Raw genomic sequence first — 19,208 nt, 5'->3', positions numbered from 1 at the left:
CAGTTGCTAAGGCTGGACAAACTTAAAATTGATCCACAAGCACCTGAAACTTCGGCCAAGTTTGAGCTCTGGCGACACTGCTTCGATTACTTCCTTCTGGCATCTACCGAGGTCGTTCAATCTGAAGACGACAAATTGCATCTGCTATTCTCATGAGTTGGCTATCGTGTGTACCTGATACTCAGGAGCTGCACAACATTCACAGCAGCCTTTGAAAAGCTGAAAGGTCAGTACCTGGCTGGGATGAACGAGGTCTATGCGAGGCACCTTCTGGCCACGCAGAAACAGCAACCCTGGAAGCCGATCGATGAGTATATTCAAGGTCTGCATAAACTCAGGCAAGGCTATGGCTGCAGGGATGTCACAGCAGAGATTTATACTAACGAACTCATCCGGGATGCCTGTGTAGCAGGCGTCCAATCAGACTATATTCGCCAGAGACTGTTGGAGAAACAGAGTGATCTGAATCTGCAGAGAACTGTCGACCTAGCCAAGTGCTAGAAGTAGCCATCAGCAATGTAGACTCCTTCTTCTCTGGCAACGTGGCTGCTCTATGGGAGATGCAGGCGCCACCATATTTTGGAATATAGGATTCCAGGCCGTCGCCTCGCAAATGCGTCTTGACCTCTCCTACACTCTCACTGCCGAGCACCCAAAGTGCTACTTCTACAGGTAGCAGAAGCACCACTGCCCTGCCTACAATGCAGTCTGAACAAACTGCGGCAAGAAGAGACACTACGTGAAAGGGGTCTGCAGGCAGCAACAAAATTAGAGGTCAAATTCTTCCCCTGTCTGCTAATATCGACCTGTTACAGTATTTGATACTCTATTAAAATAGTAAAGTAAAACTTTTCGAGTAATGCATTCACATGTTACAATTCCACATTAGAGGTTCAACTACCAAATTTAATTGTAATCATAAGGAATCAACAGAGGAGGAATGCAATCAATTAGAAAATGATTTCTCTTAATTGAATCCACTTTAAAAATAAATAGAATCAGATAAAATCCTAAGGCTTTCATATCTATTTCCCCCTACTTTCTCTGGAAGAAAAATACACAATAACAATCTACTTACTAGCTAGGAAGATGTTATCTTTCAGTAGTTCATGCACTTTTTTTTCCAAGTCTTCTTCTGATTCCATTGGTTTAAAGCGATCAATTAATACACAGGATGAGATATTATCCATCAACTGTGCGAGAACAGTGATTTGCTCTATAGCTGTGTCGTTTGCAGAAAGTTCCTTCACATTTTCTAAAAAATATAAAGATTTTATGCTTAAATATGATATCAATAGAATATCATGCCTTTCTCCACTGCAAACACTGATTCTTACAGTGTAGCAGACCTTCAGTGCAGCTCTGAGAAGCCTCATATGAATATGTGAACCTGGAAAGTATTGGCATTGTATTTACTTTGCACAGCTAAGGCTGAACTTGATTCTGGCATCAATTTATACCAAGACACATATTTTCAATACACATATTTTCTTGTTGAATTGTAATAAGCTCTGTAACTCAGATTTTGCTCTTCCTTGCTAACTGTATGCATTACAATACAAATTAACTCATCTAAAAAGTGACATCAAGCCAAAAACATTCTGGTCCACTTCACCGTCTTCATTAGCTTGTCTCATGCACATCTACTTCAATTAAGATGCATTTAAAAATTGAATTTTTTAAGTGAATTGAAGATGAAGACCTTTAGTCTTGGCCCTACCTTGTGGTCTAATGAACAGCAGTGGCCCATGCATCTTATTTGCTTCTGAAACTTGGACATTAGACACACACAGGCACTCAAAAATATTGCCAGGATTGTGTATTAAAATGCTTTTAAATTTACTGAGAGGATAATAAAAAAAAATTAGTGTCCTCTCCAAGGTTAACTTCCAAAACCAAGCTTCCAGTTATATGTACATGACTATGTTGGGCAGGACACGTCATTTATATCCCAACTCATGATGCAAACACTCTATTTTAAGCTCTGATACTGGAACAGGTGACCAAGCAAACAGAGGAAAAGATTCAAGATGGTGTTCAAAACCACCTTGAAGAAACATAACATCTGCTGTGACACCTGGAAATCTCTGTCTATTCAAAATGGAGAAGGAGTATCAGGTTGATTTTGAGAATTCAGAGGCCTTGCATCAGGAACATACAGAAATCCTACCTAAACAGTAGAAGGAATACACCACCTCACCTTCCTGCTCTGTCATGCATGTTCTGTCCCATTTATGGAAGAATTCCACATTGGCCTTAATATATACTTCAACCCCCTTTAAATGTCCCCACAATCCACACAGCATGCCATTTTTAACTTCTTGCTTCATTTCCCTCCACTCAGCAGCCTGCTAATGGATACCCAATCAAACAACACCATTATTTGCATTGAGTCCTCTCAGTGACTAAAAGTTTAGAAGCCCAAAAGTTAGGTCCAATAGAAAGCTATGTAAACATCCCAGCAATAAATTTCATTCTCCTTAGAAGTGGAAAATCCAAAAAATAAAATTCACCCTTGAGTTTTGGTACAAGAACACAAGCAGAATCAAAATCAGAACCATACCATAATCCTTTAATGTTTCCAAAAGTTGGTCAACATCAGTGTTCACTTGGCTCTCAATGAAATTTTGCACAAAATTGCTTTGTAAAGCCTCCTAAAACAAAATAAGAATGCATTAATGAGAACAAAATAAACCAGAACGGGCACATTGACAGGGCAGCACAGTTAGCGTAGCGGATGTAGCAACGCCTTTACAGCGCCAGTGATCGGGATCTGGGTTCCAATCCCATGCTGTCTGTAAGGAGTTGGTACTGTCTCCCTGTGTCTGTGTGGGTTTTCCCCGGGGGCTCCGGTTTCCTCCCACCATTCAAAATAGACTGAGCATGTAGGTGAATTAGGTATAAAATTGGGTGGCATGGAGTCATGGGCTGAAATGGCCTGTTACCGTGCTGTATGTCTAATTTTAAAAAATTAAAATAGCAGACAGTGCTGCTGCTATAAGCTTCAGTGACATGGTTTCAGTCCTGACCCTTTTTGTTATGCAGACCTTGTGTGTTCTTCCCATGACAGAATGAGTGATTTGTTTTCTTTCCACATTCCAAAGATGTGTTAGTTGGTAGTGTTATATACAGAGGAAACTTGGGACTATTTTATGCTGGAGCATGAACTCTGCAAGAGTGTAAGAGCCACATCACACTTGAGTGGTGAGCATGCTCAGTGCACCAGTGTATTAATATCTGACCAGTAACCTGAGATGTAAGTAAAGGTGTGTACTTCTAAACTGATAAGCTTTTCTAAGTGTTTATTAAGACCTCCGATGGTACAACCAAGGACATAACATGGTGGGATTGACAGAAACCCATACCATTTAGAAAAAAAAAATCCCTATAAACCAAAATAAACACGAAGAGAAGGAAACAAAGAAAAAACACCATTACCTGATGACTTGAGCTGGAGAAGAAAATGGCCGCAGCAGCAGTAACATTACACCCAGTCATGGACTGGGAAGCCGACGACATCATAGAGGCTTTTAAAAAGTTCAAGCAGAAGTGCAACCTGGCATTCAAAAGTCTCCTCAAGGAATCACACCAGAGGAAAAGGTTAGTTACATCCTTCTTTGGATGGGGGAGCGAGGACTAGACCTGTTTAATAGCTGGGAGCAGGCTGAAGAGGAAGAAAATAACCCAGAAAGGATATTAGAAAAATTTTCCTCTCATCTGGAACCGAAATCCAACCATAGAATAAAGCGATATGAGTTCCAAGGATTAAAACAAGAGCCTGATGAGTCAGTAGATAATGTCCTCACAAGGCAAAAGAACATTGCATCAAAATGCAAGTTCAAAGAAATAGAGGAGAGAACAGTAGACCAACTAATTTGGGGAAGCACTCATCCTGAAGTGCAGGAAGCTCTCATAGGAAAAGACAGCTTGAAACTAACAGATGCTGCAGACGCAGCTAGGGCCTTTGAGGCCATTAGGAGGCAAATGTAATCCATCTCCGTGCAGGCCAACGCACAGCACAGAGATAGAAGGGTCGATACCATAAAGCGCACGCAGAGAAAGTTGCAGGCATCCGAGAACTGCAGGAAGTGTGGCAGAATACACCCCTTTGATGACCGCAAAAAGTGCCCTGTGTATGGTTTGAAGGGCAGGACCTGTGGGAAGGTCAATCTCTGGGAAAAGATGTGTAGGTCTGACACAAAAAGAGAAAGAAACCAAGAATACAGAAGTAAAGAACACCATGTTGAGGGAAATTACAGCAGTGACTCCAACTCACTGACACTCCGCATCGAAACAATACTCCTCCATGAGATGTCCAAAAAAGGGAAGGGAGAAAAAAATGAATTACACACCACGATCCAAGTAAAAAGAAAGATTAGAAACAAACCAATGATATTCAACTCAAAAATAACGTTGGATGCAGGATCACAAAGCAACGTCCTCCCGCTTAGACTGTATCGCCAGATGTTCCCCGAGTACATAAAGAATGGGTACCCAGAGGAAGGCACACTAGAAGCCACAAATGTCACAGTCCTAGCCTATGCTGGCCCCGTGATTAAACAATGAGGAAAAGTCCAAATAAAAGGCAAACATAAAGGAAAGAGCATCATATGCACCTTCTTTGTGGTTAATGGCGATGGACCAGCAATCCTAGGCCTGAATAGTTGTCAGAAATTACAGCTAATCTCTGTAAACAATGAGATCAAGGAGAAGAAAATGTCCAAGAGGATTAATAGCGACATGCCACTTGAGCAACGCCCTCCGATCATAAGTAAGACTGAGCTCATGGACATGTACCCTGAATGCTTTGATGACATAGTTGGGTGCTTTGGGAACTTTGAATACCACATTACTATAGACCCAAAATACAAACCAATAATCCAGGCTCCACAGAAGGTGCCAATAGAGTTGAAACAAAAGCTAAAGCAGGAGCTGGAAGAAAAACGAGTAATAGCAAAAGTAGTAGAGCCAACTAACTGGGTAAATTCTATAGTAGTAAAAGAAAAACCGAATGGCCTCCTAAGAATATGTCTGGACCCCAAAGACCTAAACCAAGCAATCAAAAGAGGGCACTATCCAATACCAATGCTGGAAGACATCATTTCTGAGCTAGTGGGATCCAAAAGCTTAAGTAAGCCAGATGCCAAGAATGGGTATTGGAATGTGAAGCTGGTTGAAGAATCAACACTGCTAACAACTTTCAACACTCCATTTGGCCGGCACAAGTTCCTGCGCCTACCTTTTGACCTAAAGGTGAGCCAAGACATCTTCCAGCAAAAGATAAATGAGACCTACAGGGGATGCAATGGCGCTGTCGGCATCACAGATGACATCCAGATCTTTGGCAGAGATGCCAAAACCCACAATCTCCATCTACATGAGGCCATGGAGGGAACAAGAGGGGGCAGCATCAAACTGAGTACAGACAAATGCATTATTAAGTGCCAGTTCTTCAGAATGGTGTACACACCTGAAGGGGTCAGGTCAAGCCCAGAGAAGGTAACAGCCATTGTGAAATGGACCACCCAAAGGACATAAAGGAACTAATAAGCTTCCTCAGCCTGGTCCAATATATGAGTTCCTTCACCCCACACGTCAGACCACACAGCCAACCTCAGAGATTTGCTGAAAGAGGATGTGGAATTTCAGTGGTCACCATCGCATCAGCAAGATTTCGACAAGCTTAAGGAAGTAGTCTGGAGAGAAGTAGAACTGAGCTACTATGACAGAAAATAAAACTGTCACATTACAAGTAGACGCTTCCATCAAAGGGCTTGGGGTAACATTGGTGCAGGAAGGAAAACCGATAGCCTTTGCCTCAAGAGCCCTGACAACAGCAGAGACCCAATATCCAATATTGAAAGGGAGCTGTTGGCAGTCGTATATGGATGCAAATAATTGCACAAATTCCTCTATGGGAGACAGTTCATGGTAGAAAGTGATCATCGCCCACTGGAACACATCCAGAAAAAGAACCTAAGCAAGGCACCAGCCAGATTACAGAGGCTACTCCTCCACCTCCAATGTTATGACTTTGCCTTGAAATATCGGCCAGGGAAGGAAATGGTGCTCACTGATGCTTTGTAACATCTTTCCCCCAAATGAAAGACATGGAAATCAAGATACATCACCTCGTCAGGGTCACCAATAACAAACTAAACCTGATTAAAGAAGAAACCACAAAGGATGAAGAGCTGCAGCTGCTTCTCCTAACAGGTGATACAGGAATGGGCAGAAAGGATAAAACAGGTACAGCCTACAGTATTGATTGTTTAGCTGTGAGCAATGCGAATGAACTGTGTGTGATTTCATTGTAACTTCTCCCTGCAAATAAATAAAGATCCTTGATCCTTAACCATCCACACTAGTTAAATCGTGTTCAGACTCGTCACTTCTTGGACTCTCTGAACTTGTATCCCACAACACGTGGCAGAGGAATTCAGGTGTATATAAGAGAGAGTAGGTTAATGAGTGGGGAATGGGACTGATGGGATTGTTTGAGAGTTTTCATAGACCCAATAGGCTGAAGTCGTTTGCTATATACTATGAGGAAATATTAAAAAGTAGTTGAAGCAAACCATATTGGTAACAATTATCAAAATGCAAGAAATCAAACATCAAAAGAAAGTTATTCATTATTGTAAATAATAAGAAGATTATTTCATCACAATAATGCGACACATATATAAAAATGTGAGGATTAAGTAAGAGCTTTTGTTTGAACAAACAGAAAATATGTCAGCATCATGCTAAGGTCCTGTTCGGCTATTCTGGTGGCTCAAAAATATCCTAAAGTACTTGGGAAGAAGACTCTCTCAACAGTTAACATTCATCTTGCATTTGGTTCACTAGACCAAGACCAAGAATAAATTTCTCTTCCTAGTTTGATATTCAACACCAAGAATGATTAATTGGTTATTCATTTTTACTCTTATAGGGTTTTACCTATGGAGTGTAATGTTGCGTCTGCCTATTGTATGACATTTGATATACTGAAGTATGATAAAGGGCTGAACTGACTAAATTGAAATTGTGACTACATTAAGAAAACAAAATCATTTCAAAACTATTACTCAAAGTAAGTTACAAGATCATGAAATATGAATTTAATATTCAAACAAATATTTCCCCTTTTTTTAAATAGACAATGGATAATCTTGAAAACGGCAATTCTTACATACAGTTGCTCTTCATCGATGACAGCTCGGCCTTCAATACCATTATTCCCTCAATGCTGGTCAAGAAGCTACAAACACTAGATCTCTGTACCCCTCTGCAACTGGATCTTTGACTTTCTCAAAAGATCACGGACAGTACGAATTGGAAACAATGTCTCCTCCTCACTGATTCAACACAGGCGCACCCCATGACCAGGCACATTTCCAATACTATCTATGTTTGCCAATGACTCCACAGTTGTCAGCAGAACCAAAAATGGCAATGAGGAAGCATACAGGTGAGAGATAGATCAGCTAGTTGAATGATGTAACAACAACCTTGTCCTCAATGTCAGCAAAACCAAGGAGATGATTGTGGACTTCAGGAGGAAGTCAGAGGAACACAACCCAGTCCTTATCAAGGGCTCGGTAGTGGAGAGTGTCAAGAATTTCTAATTTGAGGAGTCACGTGATGGAGTAGTGGCTGGTAGGAGAATACCAGCCCTCTCCAGAAAATAAGAAATAAAGTGAAGAAAACTCAAAGCTCAAGAAACACAAAACACAACAAATAAAAGATAAAAATGTGGAGAAAAGAAAGAAAATGGCACCTAAGAAAGAAAAAACAAAAACAACGGGAACAAAAGAAGAAAAGACGCCGGAAGAGAAAGGTGAAGGCCTTACCTGCATGAAGAGGCAGGGACCTGCCGTGAACAGAGGAGCCCGCTCCCCAAGGTTAGTGGAGACCCCGCAGGGTCACGACTTCCCGACTGCGGGACTGCAAAAATGCCTCACTGAGCCAAACAGAAGTGCGTAACTGCGCATGCGTGAAGAATCAGCTGAGAGACCAGCTGAGAGATGCCCGACAGCAGGGCTCTCAGCTGGAAGAAAAGGAAAGCAACGGGAAAAGGAGTGATAAGAAAGAAAAACAGCAACAGGAAGTCCAACAGATAACTAGCCCAGAAGAAGAGGACCAAAACCAAGAAGCCATGAAAAAAAACACCCAACAAACTGAGGCAAGCAGCTCAACAAGAAAGTCAAAAGAGATACACATACAAGGAAGAGAAATAGAAGACACAACCCCAAGAGCAGACACAGAAGAAGAAGAACACTAAGCTCTGCACAGAGGAATAGAAGGTAAAATAGATGGACAGTACATAGATAAAAATTTATTTCAAGAACAAATGAAAGCATTTAAAGAATGGTTGACATTAGAATTTAGTGAAATGAAAAGAAAAATGAAAAGTACAGAAGAAAAAGTGAGTAGAATAGAGCTGGTCATAACAGAAATAGGGAAAAGATTAGAAAATGTGGAAGAACGAGAAATGGCAGTAGAAATGGAAGTGAATGGCTTAAGAAGAAAATTGGATGAAAGTGACAAAAAAGTTAGAGTCACACGAGTTGTTAGCTCAGAAGATGGATATAATGGAAAACTATAGTAGGCGAAACAATATAAAGATAGTGGGCCTAAAGGAAGATGAAGGCAGCAAAGATATGAAAGAATTTATAAAAGAATGGATCCCAAAAGTCCTGGGAATGCCAGAAATACAAGAAGGAATGGAAATAGAAAGGGCACACAGAACACTAGCCCCGAAAACACAGACACAACAAAAACCAAGTTCCGTTTCAGTAGAATTTCTGAGATACACGACAAGAGAAAATATATTGGAAAAGGCAAGGAATAAAATTAGAGAAGACAAAGGGTCAAATTTTTTTTTTTTTTAACCCAGACTTAAGTTTTGAACTCTTAAAGAAGAGGAAGGAGTTTAACACAGCACAATCGATCCTATGGAAAAAAGGCTATAAATTTATGTTAAGATATCCAGCTGTGCTTAAAATAGTTATCCCGGGGGAGTAAAACACACTGTTCTCAGATTCGGAGAAAGCACGAGAATTTGCAGAACACCTGCAGGACAGAAAGAGAGATGAAAATATGTAACAAGAATGAAGAATGACGACAAAGTACATATAAAGATGTAAAAATAATGTATAAGTAGGAACTAAAGAAGGGAAAGAAAAGGGAAATAAGGGAGAGGGGAGGGTAAAGGAGGGGAAAAAAGAGAAGAAAAGAGGGTGAGCTTTGTTATAATGTGAAGATAAAAGTCTTTTCTGGAGGGGGTTGGGTGGGAGAGAACAGTTACTGCGAAATCAGTTGACATTTACGAACGGGTTCGCAATCCAAATGGAGAGGGGTGTTGTGGTTGCCCGGCAAGGGATAAGGGGTGACTCGAGAGGGGGGGAAAAACTTGGGGTTAAGGGAATTTTAGATGTGGGAATGGTTGAAGTATTTTATGTTTTAGAAGTGTTGTCATACATTGAGTTCAAAAAAGGAAAACAGAGATGAAAATGGGGAAAAGGGGAAAGGTGGTGGTGAGGAAGCAGAAATGAGGTGTAAACAGAGTATGAGATGGCCATGTTGAACTATATGACTATAAATATTAATGGAATACATAACCAAATCAAAAGGAAGAGGCTATTAAATTTACTGAAAAAAAATAGATATAGCATTCATGCAGGAAATGTATCTAACTGAACTGGAACATAATAAATTGAGGAGAGAATGGGTAGGGCACATAATGACAGCATCATATAATTCAAAAGCTAGAGGTGTAGCTATATTAATCAATAAAAATGTACCAATCAAAATAGAGGAGGAAATAATAGATCCAGCAGGGAGGTATGTAATGATAAAGTGTCAGATATATTCAGAAATCTGGAATTTCATCAATATATATGCACCTAATGAAGAGGATCAAATGTTTATGCAAGATATTTTTGAAGATTATAGATTTGCAGGGGAATATATTGATAGGAGGTGATTTTAACCTTAATTTGGACCCAAAGGTGGATAAAACTGGACAAAAGACTACCAAAAAGAACAAAGTAGCCAAATTTATGGTTAAATCAATGCAGGAAATGCAAATTTTGGATATATGCAGGAGGCAACACCCAAAGGAGAAGGAATACTCATATTATTCGAGTAGACATAAAACATACTCAAGGATTGACCTGTTCCTGTTGTCAGCCCATATCCAAGGGAGAGTTAGGAAAATGGAATATAAAGCTAGATTGTTATCTGATCATTCACCCCTGTTATTACCAATAGAACTGGAGGACATCCCACCAAGAACATATAGATGGAGAATTTATTGAACGCCAAATTAAAATGTACTTTGAAATAAATACGGAACCAGTGAAAGACAAATTTATATTATGGGATGCAATGAAAGCCTTCATTAGTGGGCAGATAATAAGTTATGTATCTAAGATGAAAAAGGACTACAATCGGGAAATAGAACAGCTGGAAAGGGAAATAGTAAGTACAGAAAAAGAACTAGCAACAAGGGAAGATACAACAAAAAGAGAATTGGCGGACAAAAAAATAAAATACGAAACATTACAAACGTATAAGGTGGTGAAAAACATAATGAAAATAAAGCAGAAGTATTACGAGCTAGGAGAAAAAACACACAAAATACTAGCCTGGCAATTTAAAACAGAACAAGCTAAAAGAACTGTATTGGCATCAAGGAAAAAGGACAAACAAATTACATATAACCCAACAGAGATCAATGAAAATTTTAAGGAATTCTATGAACAATTATACCAAACTGAGAACGAAGGGACAGAAGACAAATTAGATGAGTTTTAGCTAAAATTGGACTACCGATATTGCAAGAAGAGGAGCCAAAACATTTGAAATAGAGGAAATATAGAATATATTAAAAAAGCTATCGAACAATAAAATGCCTGGAAAGGATGGACTCCCAATAGAATTCTATAAAACATTTAAAGAGTTATTAATTCCTCCTCTCCTGGAAGTAATGAACCAGATAGAAGAAACACAAAACTTGCCAGATTCATGTAAAACAGCAATAATTACAGTAATACCAAAGACAGGGAAAGATCCACTAACACCAACATCATATAGACCAATATCTCTACTTAATTCAGATTATAAGATAATAGCAAAACTATTAGCAAACAGATTGGCCGACTGTGTACCAAAAATAGTAAAACAAGATCAAACTGGATTTATTAAGAAAAGACAAACAACGGACAATGTCTGTAAGTTCATTAATGTAATCCACGCATTACAAGGAAATAAGATACCAACAGTGGCTGTTGCTTTAGACATAGAGAAAGCCTTTGACAGGGTAGAATGGAATTATTTATGCAAAGTATTACAGAGGTTCAACCTACCAGAAAAATATATTAATTGGATTAAAGCTTCATATAAGGGACCATTGGCGAAGGTGACAGTAAATGGATATATATTGAACCAATTTAAATTAAGTAGGTCAACTAGGCAGGGATGTCCACTATCTCTCTCACTGTTTGCTTTAGCAATAGAACCATTGGCAGAAATGATAAGAACAGAAAATAAAAGGGATAAAAATAAAGGAGAAGGAATATAAAATCAGTTTATTTGCAGATGACATCATAGTATACTTAACAGAACCAGAAATATCAATAAAAGAACTACATAAGAAATTGAAGGAGAAATATCGGGGTACAAGATGAACGCAAATAAAAGTGAAGCGATGCCAATGCATAATGTGGATTACACAGAGTTTAAAAAATAATCACCATTTAAATGGCAAACACAAGCAATCCGATACCTAGGTATTAGATTAGATAATAATTTAGGCCATCTATACAAATTAAATTATCAGCCATTAATGAAGAAATTATAGGATGACTTAGAACATTGGAAAGAATTGCCACTAACACTGATAGGGAGGGTAAATTGCATTAAAATAAATATCTTCCCAAGGATACAATACCTATTTCAATCGTGACCAATTCTCTTAACAGAGAAATTCTTCAATGAACTAAAGAGAATAATAAGGAAATTCTTATGGAAAGGGGGGAAACTGAGGATAGCACTAGATAAATTAACAAAATGGTACAAACAAGGTGGTTTGCAGCTACCAAACTTTAAAAATTATTATAGAGCACCAAAATTAAGGTATCTATCAGATTTTTATCAAACAAGGGAAAAACCAGATTGGACCAAGATAGAGCTAGATAAAATAGGAGAGAAGACACCAGAACATATACTTTATAAGTGGGATAAAAAACTGGTGCAATATAGAAGTTCACCAGTACTGCACCATTTACTCAACATATGGAAGAAGATTCATGTAGAAGGAAAAAATTAAAATTACCAACTACCAAAATTATTATTGACGCAAAATCAACTAATCCCTTTCACAATCGATAACCTTTCCTTTAGAGAATGGGAGAGAAAAGGAATCAAAAGAATAGAAAACTGTTTTTTTGGGAAATAATTCATTATCTTTTGAACAAATGAAGTACAAATATGGAATAACTCATGGTACAATGTTTGCATACCACCAACTGAAAACCTACTTAAAGGACATTTGGGAAGCTGACTGAGATTACCAGAAGGAAGCAGCTTTGAATATGTGATTACAGAAATAACCATAATAAAAAGATTTATAACAAACATGTACATCAAGCTGCAAGAGAAAGAAAATGATGAAATAAGCTATAAACCCAAACAAAGGTGGGAAAAAATTTAAACATTAAGATAAAAAATGAAATATGGGAAAAGTTATGCTCTGGAATTATGAAAAATATAATAAATATGAGGTTACGCATGATACAATATAATTGGTTACACAGGCCCCAAAAGTTAAATAAATGGGATCCAACATTATCAGATAGATGTTTTTGCTGTAAGAAGGAAACGGGAACAACAGTACATGCAATTTGGGCAAGTGAGAAAGTGAAAAAGTTTTGGGAAGATCTAAATCAGGTATTAAATAAAATCACAAAAAGCAACATACCAAAAAATCCAGAGATCTTGAGCAGTATTTGGGAACTGTATATGGAACACAATAGAGAGGGCCTACCATGGACCACCACCCCCAAAAATGATAAAATGAGAAGAAGATAAAATGACCTGATCAAGTGTGTAAAAGTAGATGACACAATTTTCTTGTTTATTTTCATTGTGTGATGACATTGTTTAATGGTTTATTGAATTGTACATGTTGAACGTTTAATGGGTTTGGAGGGGGATGGGAAGGAGGGAGGGAAGGGAGGGGGGGAAAAAAGGGGAGAAAATGCCACTGTGTATATTCAAGAGGGAAATGTTTGTGTGTATTTTGATTAATATGGTTCATAGTGTGAAAAATAAAAAATAAAAATTCAAATTTATGGGTGTCAACATCTTCAAGGCTCTGTCTTGGAGCCTCCATGTTGACGCAATCACAAAGAAGGTTTGACCATTAGCTATACTTTGTGAGGTATCTGAAGAGATTCTGTATGTCACCAAAGAATCTCACACTTCTACAGGTGTACCGTGGAGAGAATTCTGACTGGTTGCATCACTGCCTGGTATGGAAGCGCCAATGCTCAGGACAAGAATAAACTGCAGAGGGTTGTTAACTCAGACTGCAACATCACGGGCATCAGACCACTCCATCGAGGACATCTACATGAGGTGATGTTTTAAAAAAGCAGCCTCCATCCTCAAGGACCCTCTTCACTCTGCTACCATCAGGAAAAAAGTACAGGTGTCTAAAGATGAGCACTCAATGGCACAAGGACAGCATCTTCCCCTCTGCCATCAGATTCCTGAACAATCAATGAACTAAAGACACTTCCTTACTTTTCATGCACTGTTATATTTAATTTTTATTGTAATGTTGTAAGACAGTTATAATATGAATGTTTGCTCTATGTTGCTGCCACAAAACACTGAATTTCATGACTTGTTCATGACTATAAATTTTGATTTTGATGTGATGTTTATTTTCACTTGCCTTAAGTTCATTTAATTTGACGTTTTCCAGAACTTGAAAAAGTTGATAATTTTCCAACCAGGTCTCGGAGTAAGACTTCAGGCTTTCAACTGTTTGCAGTATCCCACTAGCCTAGATAAAATACAGAAGAAGATTTGCAACTGAAATTGTAATATGAAATTAATTGAAGGATCAAATTTCACTTCAACCATAAGATGTAGAAGCAGAATTAGGCCATTTTGGATATTGAATTTGTCCTGCTGGTTTTATCGTGGCTGACGTATTTTTTCCACTCAGCCTTCTCCTCATAATCTTTGACAAGAAGTTATCAATCTCTACTTTAAATATGCCCAATGACTTGGGCTTCACAGCTTTTAGTGGCCATAGATTCACTTCTCTCTAACTGAAAGAATTTCTAAATCTCGTGTCAATAAAGCGTTAAGGAGGGCAAGTTAACTTTTTGCTATAAATAGAGAGCTTTAGATAACATTTCAGTTTGGAGATTTTGGTCAATGTTTCGAAGCCAGCTGAAATTTCCCATCTAATGATTCCCTGTGGACCTTGTGTGCTGGCTATCCATTTGTTCAACACCTGCAGGGGACTGTCCAGATCTCCAAATTAAAATTCTCACTTATAGTGTTACACTAATTCCAATTTGCATGCAAACATGGTAAAACATGAACACAACATGCCAGTCTTTCTGTCAGTAAGAGGCCACACTGGTCTTCCAAAGTCTCTAATGGAAAATACGCACTAAAAGTAGATGTTTTAGGTATATTTAAGATATGTGTAGGACCCGAAGGAGCATAAATATTCATCCAGGCCCATAGAATATCAAGGAATCTTCCAAAAGTGCACTAATTTTCCACAGTACTCAAAAATGTAAACAATTGTTTAGTTGAAAACAAATGCAAATTGGGATCAAAGTTTTTTTCCACAAATTTTAATGGAAGTCTCAACAATGCATTAGCATATACTTTATATTTCGGTGCATAAGTCAAGTTGTGAAAGTCAAGATCCTTGAAAAACAAAAAAAAAACCCCGACTATGACAGATTTTCATTGAGATTTTTATTGAAAACAACAGCACAATTAGAACCCTTCAAAATCACTCTCGCCGTCATCGTCTGAAGCGAAGATGGCAGCAAGCACATCCATACTCTCACTGATTAAACAGTCATCATATGGGTCCCAGTTTGTATCTGATGAGGTGGTTTCAGCTTTATCTTCAGTGTCCCATTTTGAAATGATTTTATCACAGTCTCTGCTTTAACTTTGTCCCATGCCTTGAGCACATCAAGTGATGCAGCACGCTGCATCCATGCATTCTATTTCTCATGTACATGGTCTTTGAATGGCTTGTTCAAGCAGACATCGAGAGGTTACAATATAGATGTCAAACCACCAAGGATAACTGCTATGTAAGTATTATTTAGGTTAATCTACTTTTAGTCTTCTCAGTTAAGTGGCTATGAAATGTATTCCAGACCAGCAAACTCCATTCTTTGCGTAAACAGCCTGGCCGTCTGTTCCACACATTGACTACCCATAGTTTTACACCATTTTCATCCACCCATCCTTTTTCATGCAGGGAATTTTATTTTTGGTTTAATTTTGCTTTGAAGATTACCATGAGTCTTAACTTTGTCCCATCGGCTATGCACGATAACACCATGGTAAACCTGGTCCTTTTGTGGCCTGCACATTCCACTGTTCTATTGCCTATCATGTTGATGGGCTTTGGTCTTCCAGAACTTCCTGTGCCTCCTATGGTTTTTGGGTCATGGGGCTCAGAGGGAGGCTCTGGGGTCCTGGGTCCAATGGTAGCTCTATTGGAACCATGTTGTCCGGCACCCTGCATGTGGATTTTGGGGGTTTCAGTTCCTGAAGGTGCCTGATCTCTGATTGAGAACATTTCCTTCCTGCCATCCGGGTATACCACATAGTCATACATCGGATTTGTATGCAGTAGGTCCACTTTCTCGACCAGTGGGTCCGTTTTGGTTCCCCTCATGTGCTTTTTCAGCAGGACTGGTCCTGGTGTCATTAGCCATGCTGAAAGAGTGATCCCTAACATGGATTTCCTCGGGAATGCAAACATTAGCTCTCGAGGAGTCACACTGGTTGCAATGCAGAGAAGCAACCTCATAGAGGTGGAGTACAATGGGCCGAACCTCTTGCCAGCGTGAGTCTGGAAGTCCTTTAGACCAGAAGGCAAGGTTTACAGCCTTCCAGACTGTTGCATTCTCCTTTTCAACTTGTCCATTCCCCTGGGGGTTGTGGCTAGTCGTCCTGCTGGAGGTGATGCCTCTTGTGAGCAGATACTGGCATAGCTCTTCGCTCATAAACAATGAGCCCCGGTCGCTAGGAATATAGCTGGGATACCCAAACACGGTGAAAATGGATTGCAGAGCTTTGATGACTATGGTGTTGGAGGAGTCCAGGCAGGGGATAGCAAACAGAAGATGTGAGTACTCATCAATAATGTTAAGGAAGTACACGTTTCCGTTAGTGGAGGGAATGGACCACTTGAAGTCAATGCTGAGTCATTCGAAGGGGCAGGAAGCTTTTATCAGGTCCGGTTTGTCAGAGCGGTAGAAGTGCGGTTTGCACTCAGTGCAGACCTGGCATGACCCAGTCATCTCCCTGATGAATTTGAAAGAGAAGGGCAGATTGCATACCTTGACGAGGTGTGCCATGTGGGTGATGCCCAGGTGGCAGAGCTCGTCATGAAGTGACTGCAACTGGCTGGTGTGTGCAGCAGTACAGCTTCTTCGGGATAGGGCATCTGGAGGTTCATTGAGCGTACCTGGCTTATACACTATCTCATAATTATAGGTGGAGAGTTCAATGCTCCACTTCGTGATCTTGTCGTTCTTTATTTTGCCGCTGTTCATATTATTGAACATGAATGCTACAGATCGCTGATCAGGGAGTGGAGTGAATTTTCTGCTGGCCTGGTAGTGCCTCCAGTGCCTGATGGCCTCCACAATGGCCTAAGCCTCCTTCTCCACAGACAGGTTTCCTGCAGGGTGCAGGAAATTAAAGCTACTGGCCTGCGCACCTGGTTAAGGGTCGGCCAGAGCTACGTCAGAGGCATTGCTCGCCACCTGGAATGGTGTGTTTTCATCCACTGCTTTCGCGATGTAGCTTTTGACGTAGTTAAAGCTGCATGGGCTTCGGCTGACAATGGGAGGAGGTGGATTTTAAGAGGGGGACCTTGGTCAACATAATGAGGTATCCACTGGGCATAGTATGAGAAGAAGCCCAGGCACCTCCTTAGCGCCTTCATGGTCCACAGGAAAGGGAAGGTCTAAGGGGGGGCACATACCCAGGATAGCTAGGCATTTGGTCTTGAACACGCTCTTACTGGCATTGTGCGTGAGGTTCAGGGATTTAGCTGTGTGGAGACATTTCTGGAGATTGGCATCATGGTCCTCCAGGTGTGTCCGCAAATGGTGACATTGTCGAGATAGGGGAAGGTCACCCTTAGCCTGTACTTGTCTACCATGTTGTCCATCTGCCTCTGGAAGACCAAGACCCTGTTTGTAATGCCAAAAGGGACCCAACTCACGGTACCGTCTCCCCCCACCCCACCTTGCCCACCCAACTTGTGCTGCCATTTTCTCCCTATCAGCCGCCCGACTCATGCTGCTGTCTACCCCCCTGACTCGCACTGCCATCTTCCCTCGACTTGCGCAGCCATCTCTCTCCCCACCTGCCAGATTTTAGAGCTTTCTGGATTTTAGATGCCTGGATAAAGGATTGTGTACCTGTATTAATTTATAAAGGGGTTTCCATAAACCTCAAAAAATCTTGCTAACTCCTTGGCATAAATAAATGAATAATATTGAAAAGGCAAAGTTGAGTGAATGGTGGTGATATTTTGGTAACCAGGTCTATTTGTTTCTTTCTTTTCTTTGACTATATTATTTTTCTTTCTGACTTCATTCTTTTTCTTTTCCTTTTTTTTCCTCTTTTTTTGGGGATTATTATTGTGGGGAGGGTGTTGGTGGGATTTCAGGGGTTATAATATGTGATGTGGAATGTATGAATATTATCTTTTTTTATCTGGATATTAATACATATATGGAAATTTAAATATATTAAAAAAAGAATCACTAGAGTCAGGAATGGTTCCTGAGGACTGAAAAACTGTAAATGCACAGCTCTTTTTAAGAAGGGAGAGAGGTAAAAGACAGGAAATTACAGACCATTTACCCTGACTCCAGTGGTTAGCAAGATTCTAGAGTCCATTATTAAAGATGAGGTTTCAGATAATTTGAACGCACAAGATAAAATAGGCTAAAGTCAGCATGGTTTCCTTCAGGGGTGATATTGCCTGACAAATCAGTTAGAATTCTTTGAGAAAGTATTGACCAGGAAAGTCAGTAGATGATATTACTTGGACTTTCAGAAGTTCTTTGACAAGTGCCATAAATGAGGCTGCTAAACAATGTACCGGTATTATGGAAAAGTTATTAGCATGGATAGAAGACTGGCTGATTGACAGAAGGCAAAGAATGAGAACTTGGGGGTCCTTTTCTGGCTGGCTGGCAGTAACCTGTGGTGTTCTGCAGGGAACGGTGTTGGGTCCAATATTTTCCTCACTGTATGTCAATGTGGAGATTTAGTCAATAGTAAGGAAAGCAAATGCACTGTTAGCATTCTTTTCAAGAGGACTAGAAAAATAATGATGTAATGCTGAGGCTTCATAGGCATTGGTCAGAACGCACTTGGAGAATTGCAATCAGTTTTTAACCCCATATCTAAGAAAGGTCATGCTACCATTGGAAAGGGCCCAGAGGAGGTTTACCACTTGATGGCTCTGGGCCTGTACTCACTAGAGTTTAGAAGGATGAGTGGGGTCCTCGTCGGAACATACTGAATGTTGAAAGGGCTATTCAGAATTGATGTAGAGAAGATGTTTCCAGTAGTGGGAGAGTCTAGGACCAGAGGTCACAGCCTCAGAATATAAAGAGCAGCACTTTAGAACAGCAATGAGGAGAGGTTACTTCAGCCAGAGTGTGGTTATCTGTGGAATTTGTTGCACAGCCAGCTGTGAAAGCCAAGTTATTGGGTATATTTAAAGCAGAGAGTGATAGGCTCTTGATTAGTATAGGTGTCAATTATTCTGGGGAGAATGGAGGAGAATGGGGCTGAAAGGGAAAATGTATCAGCCACAATTTGAATGCAGAGGAGGCTTGATGGGCTGAATGGCCCAGTTCTAATCCTATGGTCTTGATCAGTTGGTACTTGCATTTAGTAAAAATAACTTT

At 39.9% G+C, this 19,208-nt stretch overlaps 1 protein-coding gene across 2 annotated transcripts in view; it reads right to left on the bottom strand.

Moving 5' to 3' along the window:
* LOC138749915 (ATP-binding cassette sub-family A member 13-like) overlaps positions 1-19,208 on the bottom strand; it is a 288,645-nt gene that overhangs the window by 118,515 nt on the left and 150,922 nt on the right. For both annotated transcript variants that reach the window (XM_069911960.1, XM_069911968.1), the window contains exons 27-29: positions 13,952-14,062; positions 2,564-2,654; positions 1,079-1,255 (exon numbers count right to left, since the gene is read on the bottom strand). In XM_069911960.1, coding sequence (XP_069768061.1) covers positions 1,079-1,255; positions 2,564-2,654; positions 13,952-14,062 — 379 coding nt within the window. The remainder of the gene's footprint in view (positions 1-1,078; positions 1,256-2,563; positions 2,655-13,951; positions 14,063-19,208) is intronic.

The sequence above is a fragment of the Narcine bancroftii genome, chromosome 1, assembly GCF_036971445.1.
Source record: "Narcine bancroftii isolate sNarBan1 chromosome 1, sNarBan1.hap1, whole genome shotgun sequence".
In the NCBI taxonomy this organism is placed as follows: domain Eukaryota; kingdom Metazoa; phylum Chordata; class Chondrichthyes; order Torpediniformes; family Narcinidae; genus Narcine; species Narcine bancroftii.
This window is presented reverse-complemented; position numbering and strand designations above follow the sequence as displayed.